The sequence below is a fragment of the Toxoplasma gondii genome, chromosome X, assembly GCF_000006565.2.
Source record: "Toxoplasma gondii ME49 chromosome X, whole genome shotgun sequence".
NCBI lineage: Eukaryota > Apicomplexa > Conoidasida > Eucoccidiorida > Sarcocystidae > Toxoplasma > Toxoplasma gondii.
In genome coordinates, this window is record NC_031478.1 from 3,248,352 (window position 1) to 3,258,103 (window position 9,752).

General features: G+C 52.7%; 1 protein-coding gene across 1 annotated transcript; it reads right to left on the reverse strand.

The window, feature by feature from the left end:
* Positions 1 to 1,203: 1,203 nt before the first annotated feature.
* TGME49_224200 (tRNA pseudouridine synthase) lies at positions 1,204 to 9,016 on the reverse strand. Its single transcript, XM_002366064.2, has 8 exons — positions 7,905 to 9,016; positions 6,675 to 7,553; positions 5,360 to 6,053; positions 4,808 to 4,930; positions 4,258 to 4,354; positions 3,414 to 3,535; positions 2,717 to 2,859; positions 1,204 to 1,660 (listed from the first exon to the last, which is right to left on the reverse strand). Exons 1-8 carry the CDS (start codon positions 8,447 to 8,449, stop codon positions 1,549 to 1,551), a joined length of 2,715 nt encoding a protein of 904 aa, XP_002366105.1. The 5' UTR covers positions 8,450 to 9,016; the 3' UTR covers positions 1,204 to 1,548.
* Between the last annotated feature and the right edge of the window lie 736 nt (positions 9,017 to 9,752).

The following is a 9,752-nucleotide window of genomic DNA, read 5'->3' on the forward strand; positions in this document are numbered from 1 at the left end:
GTTTCGTCGCGGCAAAAAAAACGAACCAGACATCTCTCGAGAGATGCAGAGCGTTCGGCGGGATGGCGATACACGGCGCGGTTTAGAAGCGACCGAAGTGCAGGAGGTGACCTCCGAGGGAGAGGGGGTACGCTGCTGCTTGCTAGCGAGGCCTCAGTCTCAACGTTTCCTCTCTCAGTGGTTACGCCTTTGCTCTCTCTCTCTCGACTCGAGAAGGAGTGGAAAGACCATCCAGGAATGTCGAACAAAAATCTACTCGTTTTGCCAGTTGACGTAGCCAGAACATGGGGTGCGCGGCACATTTGCTTCTCTCCTCCCTGTCTCTCCCTGGGGACTCGCGGTCACCGAAGAAAGACTCTCAGGTGCTTGCCCTCCCTTTGCTGCCTCTTGTTCCGGGCTGATGTCCTGTTAGTCTTCTCAATTTTACACCACGGTTCACGCAATGTCACAAGGAGCCTACCCTAGATTACTCGAGTCTCTGTAGCAGCTCGAGACTGGCCACTCCAGTCGTTGCATTTCCTCGGCAATTTTCGTTTCAACCGATGCGCGCTGTGTCTCTTCACACGCAAGGAACACTTAGGAAGCCCTCCTAGAAAGGCAGCAAGCACTGACTGACCGGCAAACCCCCCTCTGTGTAGGTGGAAAACTTTTCGCGCTTCTCACCACATGCCGCCTCCCTGGGAAGCGCGGTAGGGAAACAAAGAAACTGCCCTAGACTACGCAGCAGGCTCTACATACGCGTCTGCAGAAACTTCACCTTTTCTCTGCACGCGCCAAAGATCTACAAAAACCGTACACTTCTGCATAGACGCGCTTCCCTGAGCACCCCCGCATGCCACCGGTTATATATATATATATATATATATATATATATACATTTATATGGAGATATCTGTCGCTCATATATGTCTTGATTTCTGTGTACACTGTTTGCTTTGGAGTGGCAGAAGGAAGGCGATTTTGTCTGTGTACGGCTCTCGTTTTTGAGTTGGGAGTTCCGACCGCGCGTGTGCTTTCTTGGGTGAAGGTGCACAGTTGTCAACCTGCTCCCGGCACGAACGAAGAGTCAGTATTACATGCCTGGAGGAGTGTATGCACAACTGCCTGCATGCATGTGACTAGGTGCAGAGGAGGTGTCTCCCGACAGCGGTGGGAGACTGGTCTCGATCGCGATTGGGTGTGCGGAAGAGAAAAAGACTGGAGTCTGTCGGAAGTACAGACAAGAGTCAGGCCGACGCAGCGACCCAGGAGAAGCATCAAAAGGAGACAGGCGGTTTCCCCCAGAGAGAAGGACGAGTTCTGATCGCTGCCGCGGGCGACCTCAGCACCGAGGAGCGCCAAACAGACGGGACCCAGACAGACCACACACAAAAAGATTACGAGGGAGTAAACGCACAACTGTTCTCCACAGAAACGCATCTGCATGAAGGGATTCTTTGCGAAACACGAGTTCCTGGCTGCGGCAAGGAGCAGGTGCATCGCGCGCCTGGCCGCGCTCCGAGAGCGAGGCGCCCATCATCCGCACCACAGACCCTGCGGCGCAGGCAGCTAACTGGTCTTGCTGGCCGGCGCTGAGGCCATCAAGTCCCGAGCGTCACCGAAGGAGATGTTTTCCAGGAAGAAGGGGTGCCAGTTTATGTTTTCGATCCAGTCGTTCCACCTGCAAAAAAGCACAAGAGAGGCAACATGCAACGAAGCCTATGGAGGGCGGCGGGAAAGCAAACACTCGGCACACCGCAGAAACACAACTCTGGGACGGTTCGATCCGAACCACTGGTTCTCAAACCGGTTGTCTGCTTTTGAAGGCGGTCACCACGCACCAGCATAACTCGAGATTGAGAAACTCTGGGAGCCCTCTCGGAGGAACGTCGTGCAGTTCGATGGTCCGCGCATTACCGTGTGGTGTCGGCAAATAGACACAGAATCGAGCAGACATACACGCGACACAACGGGTGACAGTCGGAAAGCGGAGCGACTTCCCCCCTTTCGCACATCTCGCGCGGCGTTGAAAGTCACTGCGTTCGCCACACATCGGTGGCTTCCTGGAAGCCAAGTCCTCAACATGTCAAAGAAACAATGAAAACGCTAACGCTTCCTGATTAACGTAACACCAGTGGCGGTGAGCTGCAGTGCGTGCAAACTAGGAAAAAGAACCCGCAGCAAGGAAATACAAACAAATCAATTTCAACTGAGAGATACCCCGCGACACACACACTCCTGCCAAGCGTCGAAGAGTGCACACTGAGCACCCGACACGCTCAGGTGTACGTACACCCCAACAGGGGGGCATTTCGAGAAAAAAGAGTCGTCCGGTACTGCGGCGCATCTCGTGAGAAGCGGGGAAACAGTTTTCTCTTTTTCTCCACATAAGCTCAGCCGCGATTTGCTTCTCTCTTTTAGCATGTTGTTCTCCATTCCTCTGTGCCTCTCATCCATACACTGAACGGCGACAGAATCGGCTCCCGTAGAACATGTCGTTCTGTGTTTTTCGCGAAACCGCATACGTCTGTTGGCCATGTCGTCACCTTTTCTCCAACGCCGAAGAAGGAAAAGCCACTGCATGCGAAACGAGGCTCTGTCTTCTCCTTCTCTGTGAGTCTCGGCTCTCATCCTCGTTTCTCCCCTTTCGCGGCTCTGGAGCTGAGTTCCAAGTCTTTCGCTTCCCCTCTGTTGTTTCCTTCTGTCTTGAGGTTCCCAGCGTTTTCATTTCGCTTACACTGTGGTGCTGAAGGAATGCGCGATTCGAGGGAAAATGGCACTCCTTTGAAAGGAGAGGATTTCCTCTTGAATAGACTCCACTTCAACCGCAGGGAGTTCCGGAGGAGCTGCGCGCGTGCGGTTGTAGGTGTCGTACACCGGCTAGAAATACAGAAAGCGAAACGACCGGTGGAGTGAAAAACACGGCCGTTCCAACGAACCGCGGAAAACAGAGAGAACGATGGAAAAGGAAATCGCGAAAAGAGATATCAAGCACATGCATTCCTTCTTCACGAAGCGCAAACACGTATAAGAAAATATACTCCTACGTATGCAGACGCTAAAACCCCCTCACCCCTACACACACTTGCATTCCCTACAAAAACGCCTCTACAGATCAACATAAATATATGCATACATATACTTATTCACACAAATACTTATACACAGATACATATTTATATCTGCATAGAGCAACACAAACGCATATATAAATATATATATATATATATATATATATATGTACACAGAAGTACATCTGTGTAAGTGTATTTGAACACGGATATATATATATATATATATATTTATTTATTTATATAATTATGTATCTGTATATGTATATATGCATGTGTATAGGTCTATATAAGTCAATACTTGTTTAGGAGATAAACACGATTGTTGAATAAAGTCTACCACGAGAGAGGAGAACCTCTTACAGAGAGAAGAAGGAGGCCTTCTGCAGGAGCTGTGTGGATGAAGACGTTTTGGCGATTCGGTCTGAGAGCGTCAGTTAAACTCGTGACAGTTGCGGTGCCTCGGCAGACCTCGACGGCGATTCCTGAAATTCGGGAAAAACAAAGAGCGCGAGCAAACATGTTTCCTTTTTTTGAAAGGAAGAAGCGAAGGCGAGGGCGCGCAGCGCGAGCGAGATGTCTTGCCTCGCGCTGGAAACTCTCCTGTCTCGTTGGTCTGCTGTCCAGTCACGCTCTCTGATTTGGACACAGTCCTTCAGCGCGGCTTGCGCCAGCGACGCCTCCTTGCGACAAACGCGTCAAACCACCTGGCGCCAAGACGTTGCTGGAATCGGATAAAAATGTTCTACAAGTGTCTGAGGGGAGCAGCGGTGGACTGTTCGTGTCGCCCGACTGCATGCACCAGAGTCCGTGCTTCTTGGAGCTTTTTTTCAGATTGATGGCTGAGAGATGCAACCGGACGGAGAACAGAGAGGAACCTCCGTCGCCTTCTCGCGAGTTGTCGAAAACGACAGAGGCCATTCCAATCTCCCTCAGGTGAAGCCCCCCGCACGAAGAGGAAACATGAGGCGAGTAATCGCAGTTATAATCATAACCTTCCACATTAATGATACGAGTTCGAATCGCGTTATTGGCGCTCTTGGATTTTTAATTTTATAAACATGCGATATTTTAAATAAAATAGGGTGTTTAAAAAAATAGTGATATTTATGTCGCAGTAAAATTACCATCTGGTGAAATTAAATTGTGATTAAAAAATTATTTTGCATTTTAGGTCAATTAGAAAACAAAAGAGAAACGCACTCACCAACCATCTTCCTTATTTGATTGAAGAGGAATGATTGACCTTCGAGCTCAATCACAACAACGTCATCAGAGACGCCATCCAGGTGCGCCTGCGAAACCTGCAAGAAGAAAACATGAAATGCGCATCTGTCTCTGCCGTCCTAGTCTCCCGACATATATATATATATATATATATATACGTATATATATATATAGAGAGAGAGAGAGACATCTCTGTCTATATCTTTCTACATCTTTCTGTATATGAATATGGATAGACAGATATGAACGAGGAGTTCTGTGTTGCGTGTAGAGATTGAGTTAGAGCTGTGAGTCTTTGGGGTCAAGGTGTCTACCTGGTCACCAGCGTTTCGCCGCTCGGCTTGGGCGTTTACGTTTTTCTCTCCCGGGAAAGCATTCTGGCCGTGCTGCCTCTCTTTTCGCTGCTTTTTGCCTTTGCGTCGAGGTCTCTCTTCTCGGCGTCTTCTTCTCCGAGGTCCCCTTCTGCTTTATTCCTCGTTCTCCCCCGTTTCCCTCTGAGAGACTCCAGCTTTGAAAGGCGAGAGACTCACCGCCGTTCGGTGTATGTGTCTCTTGAAGGCCGCGGGAGAAGAGTCTTTGTGCTTGCCTCGCTTGGTGAAATTCTGGAATGCATGCGTCCCCTCGAAGACCTTGAAAACCGCACGCAGTTTCTCCTGAGCGACGCACCCGAGCGGGAGCAACAAGAAAACGGAGAGGGAGACAAGAACGGAGCACAACCTCGAGTGAACGCAAAAAAACCGGTGTGTTGACAAAAACGGCTCGACGGACTCTGTCGAAGCAAGTGGAAGAAGAGGAGGACAGCGACGAAGAAAAGAAATATATCTGTCCATCTCTTCATTCACCTCTTCATCAGAAGGTCTCTTCAGCTGCGTACCTCATTATCTAGTCGCCGTCTATCGATAGATCTCTCCACCTCTGTATCTGTCTAGTCAACTGCCTCTGGATGGACGCAGCGCTCTCCCTGTCTACCTAGTTTTTTATGCACAATAACAGAGACTTGGAACTCCTAAAACACCCGAAAAAGTCCATCCATGCGGGCCAGTGTGGAGCAAATCCTTTCCAGGCGAACGCGTTCGCCGTACCACGAGTTCTGCCGTCGACAGAGGCGTTGGCACAGTTTGGTCGTCGTTTTCAAACGCGCTCCGGTGTACGTACTCCCCGTTTTCCTGGAGCGCGAGAGCGGAGATGACAGGCGGGGGTCCGCCCAAGAGTCTCTCGCCCAGTTGGAATCTTCCCTCGCCTTTCACGGTTTCGGCTGCGCGCTGCAGTTCGCTCGACACACTGCCTGTCTCCGCCTCGCGCCCCCCGCCGGGTGTCCGTACACCGGAGAGCTTCTGCGCGTCAGGATTCGAGTCCGCCATCTCTGGACTCGCCTTCGCGCTGCCGTCCTCTGCTCTGGAGAGCTCCAGAGCCGCTTTCAGCTGCCGTTTCGCCTCTTGCGAGAGTGGCTGAAGCGCGGCGACAGGCGCCGGAAGAAGCGGATTTGCTTCCAAAGTCTCGCCTCCACGGGTCTGCGTCTGTTCGGCGGCGGTCCCGGTCTTCCGCCGCGTCCCGACGGCCAGGAATCCCTCGTCGGCTCGTTCGCGCTTCCTGTCGCATCCGCTGCCGCCGTCAGACACACACTCGACAGCCGAAGCAGGAGAGGCAGCAGAAGGAGCGAGAGAACAGCGGAGCTGGTACGCACTCAGGAGTTTCCTCACATCCCGGCGGACGGCGATGGGCTGCAGAAGCCATGCAGGAAGGAGGAAGGCGTAGCGCCGGCGAGAACAAGAGACTCTGAAGACGCAGAGACAGACAGGCGAGCGAGACAGACAGGCGACCGAGATAGAGAGGCGACCGAGATAGAGAGGCGACCGAGATAGAAAGGCGACCGAGATACAGAGACTCTGGAAACTGCAGGACGAGGAGAGAGAACGAGAAGGAACACAAACAAGCGCCGGCAGCGAAAAAGAAAGAGGGATGCGACACAAGCGCAGGCGAAGGAGAGAACAAACAAGAGAGAAACGCAGCTTCTGTCTCTGTTCCTCGGCAGCGTTCCTTCCGTCTCTCGGCAGTTCCAGGCGACAACTTGTTCCTCTCAGCCGTCGTCCCTCACATGGTCAATCCCCGGAACGCACGAATTTCAGAGTGCATGCGACGTCACCAGTCTGAAGGTGTATTCAGCATCGATACACGCTGGTCCAGAGAGACGAGGTTGAGAATCTAGCCTGAATGACTTGTCTCCTCCACGAGTGTGTGACACAGGCGGCTTCTGCGTCTAGGTGAGCCCTGTCGGCCTTTGCCTACTCCTCCCCTCTGCAACCGGACGCAGCGATCTACACAGTGCTCAGCCTGCCCGAGGTTTCTCCGTATATAAGCCGACACGGGGGCAGCTAGGCCCACTGAGTGTCTACAGACCTGGCATCGAAGTTCTTCGTGACGCGACGCACGGCGAAGCAGCGAATGTCGGGAGGCAGAGCTGCGTTGAGTCTTGCGAGGAAGGCTACCTCTCTCTCGCGTTGCCATACCAGGCGTTCGCTCTTCTCTCTCATTTTGTCTCTGCTTCCGGACTTCTCTAGATCAGTCGCATTCGAAGTCGCTGCAGACACAGACGCCTCTCCGCTCGTTTTCTTCCTGTTGTCTCCGCATTCCCCTCCTGCTTCTTTGTCTGCTTTCTCGCGCTCTTCTTCTTCGTCTTCTTCTCCGTCTTCTTCTCCGTCTGCTTCTTCGTTTGCTTCTTCTCTCTCTTCTTCTCCTTCTTCTTCTCCGCGCCTACCCGCGTCTTCGCCGGGCGCTGCGCCGTCTTCACTTCCGCTTTCGTCTGCGCGGAAGGAGACGGGACCGAGAGAGAGTTTCAGTGACACTACGTTGCATGCAGCGTGGACGCCGCGGTCGGTGCGAGCCGCCCGCGACCACTGAAGCTTCTGCAGACAGCCGAGGCAGCAAGGCGCGATGCCTCCCGAAGCCAAGAGAGCTTCTTCGAGCACTCCTTCCACCGTCCGCGGCGGCGCCTCCAAACTCTCCAGAGACAGTCCAAGAGACGCAGACGAAGGAAGACAAGAAGAAGGCTGCGACGCAGACGCAGCGGAGGGATCACAGGAAGCAGGGAGGGATCCGTCGCCGTTTTTCAGAAAGGACGCTTCCTGCGCGGGTGTAGGCTTCACCTCGTCTCTGACCTCGTCGAGGGGAGAAGAGCCGTTGGCGAGAGAGGCGGCCGCCAGCTCCTGGTGCACCGCGAGGAGTCTGTCGAGCGGCTGCATTTGTTTCTGCAGGCCGTGGAAATTCTCTCCGTTGTATCTGAGAGAGAGAGAGAGTAACGACCCAGCAAAGCAGACACCGAGGGACATATCGAACAGCGAACGAAGTGAGGAAGCGAGAAAAGACGCAGAAAGAAGAGGTTGGAAAACAAGGGAAGAGGCGACTCAAAGACGAAGGCGAACGAGCTTGAAATGAAAGTTGGGAGAGACCAGTCCACAAGAGAAGAATCAACTAGGAAAAAAAAGCAAACGGAGAGTCACTACCAAAATTGGGCCTTCTCCCTCACTCCCTGTCTGTCCTCAGTTCGCCTTCTTTCCCGCGCGCCTTTGAACGTCTCCTCGCTTCTGTCGACACAAATTGCCTCAACATCCCATCGCCGCAACTACTCACCCAAAGAGAAGCGCGTATTTCTTCTTCGGCACTCTGGGTGTAGCGCTTCGTCCGCTCGGCGGCGCTGCTTTTGACTCTGGAGTCTCTCCGTCGGCCTCTTCGTTTGCGAGCCTCGCGCCGCCTGCTCCGTTTTCTCTCTGCGCGTTCAGCTGCTGGCGAAGCGCAAGGATTTCAGAATGTTTTTCTAAGCGCTCCTTCCGCCTCTCTTTGAGGAACTTGACGCGCTGAGAGTTCCGCAGGCGCTTGAACTGAGGCTTCTTCTTCTCTCCTCTGCCTTTCACACAAGCAGAGGTCGAAGGAGACAACTGCGAGGCCGACGGAGAGGAGGAAGGAGACAACTTTGGGAGAGGGGAAGGTCGCGAAGAATCTGCCTCTTCGGCCTGTTTCATGGACGCTTCCGTTTGCAGGAAAGAAGGGGACGCATCGCGCTCTCCTTGTCGAGGAGGACTCTGCGGCGCCGCATGAGGTGGACGTCCTCCCGAAAGGACGGCATCGGGGGAGGAGCGACTCGAGTCGTCAGCGAAGAGTGGGTTTGAGTCGCTCATCTTCGGAAGAACGCAGAGGCAATAAAACCGCCTGGCGCGCGAAGGAGAAGAGAACGAATCGGTAATTAAATGTGGACGAAATGCATGCACAGCCGACGTTTCGTTCGCTGCTTGTCACCCTGCAGAGAAGAAACTCCGCAGCAGAAGCAGGCCGACTTTGCGTTGGAGGCAAAGACAGACGCGAAGAGAAGAGAGCAAGTTCGAGAGTTCCTCGGCTTCTCAGAAAGAAAGACTTCTCGTCTGCTGAGGCAACTTCCTGCCTTTCGCGTTTCCTGGACAGCACAGACAGAGCCATGCAAGCAGCAAGAGCGAGGATCCGGGAAGGCGAGCGAAGAACTGCGACGGAAAAAGAGAAAACGGAGGGACTGTTGAGGGCAGGAGAGCAAGAACGCGCTACGCCTGCGAAGGAGAAATCTTTTCTTTTTCTGAGACGACGATGCATGCTCGCGCCGACGAAAACGCGTTCGTCTGCTCAGATCATGTCCTCTCTCTTTGTCGCCTGACATTTGCAGACGCAAGAATCGATTTTTAGGAGGCCTCTCATTACCGAGGAGAAACGGGCGTTTTACGGGCGAAATCTTTTCCAAAACGGCGGACGTCCAAGGTGGGCCCTTTTTTCCTCAGGGCGGTGCATGCGCGCATGCAAGAAAGACTTCGCGGACGCCGCTCGAGTTTGTCACAACCAATCGGCCTTTCGACGTAACTTTCGAATTCTCACACATTTCTTTGATTTCCGTTAAAAAAACGTGCCCCTGTCCCCCATTCTTGTCTATCTGCAAGAACGGATGTTGCGCAGAAAACCTCCTCTTGATGTTGTGCACACCCAAGTCCATCTCTCTATGGAATAACCTGGTTGAAAGCACCGCTTTTGTTCGAACCTGCAACTTTCACCGAGCCATGCTCTTTGGTAGACTGAACTGAAAACGTACTTCTCCTTACACATGCGATTCGTCTTCCTCTCTGCCTACTTGCAGATGTGACTCGCACAAAAAGGATGTCGGTTCTTATTTATAGAGGGGATGCTCTCGAGTAGATTCAGGCTCTTTACAGATCAGTGCTCAGGTGTAGGATTCTAACAAAGACGATACACATTTTTAGGTGAAATGCACGTCGTCTGCCTTCGCTAAGTGACCGGAAACCTTCGCTCTTTTCAGCGAGAACGAACGAGAGAAACCTGGAGCTGTCACAGAATCCCTGCCTTCTCTACCGTTTCCGCCCGTGTGAACTTCCTCTCTCTGCTGCGCCTCCGACATGAACAAACCGAAACGTTTGGTATCTCGATCGTAAATTCTAAATTACCAGT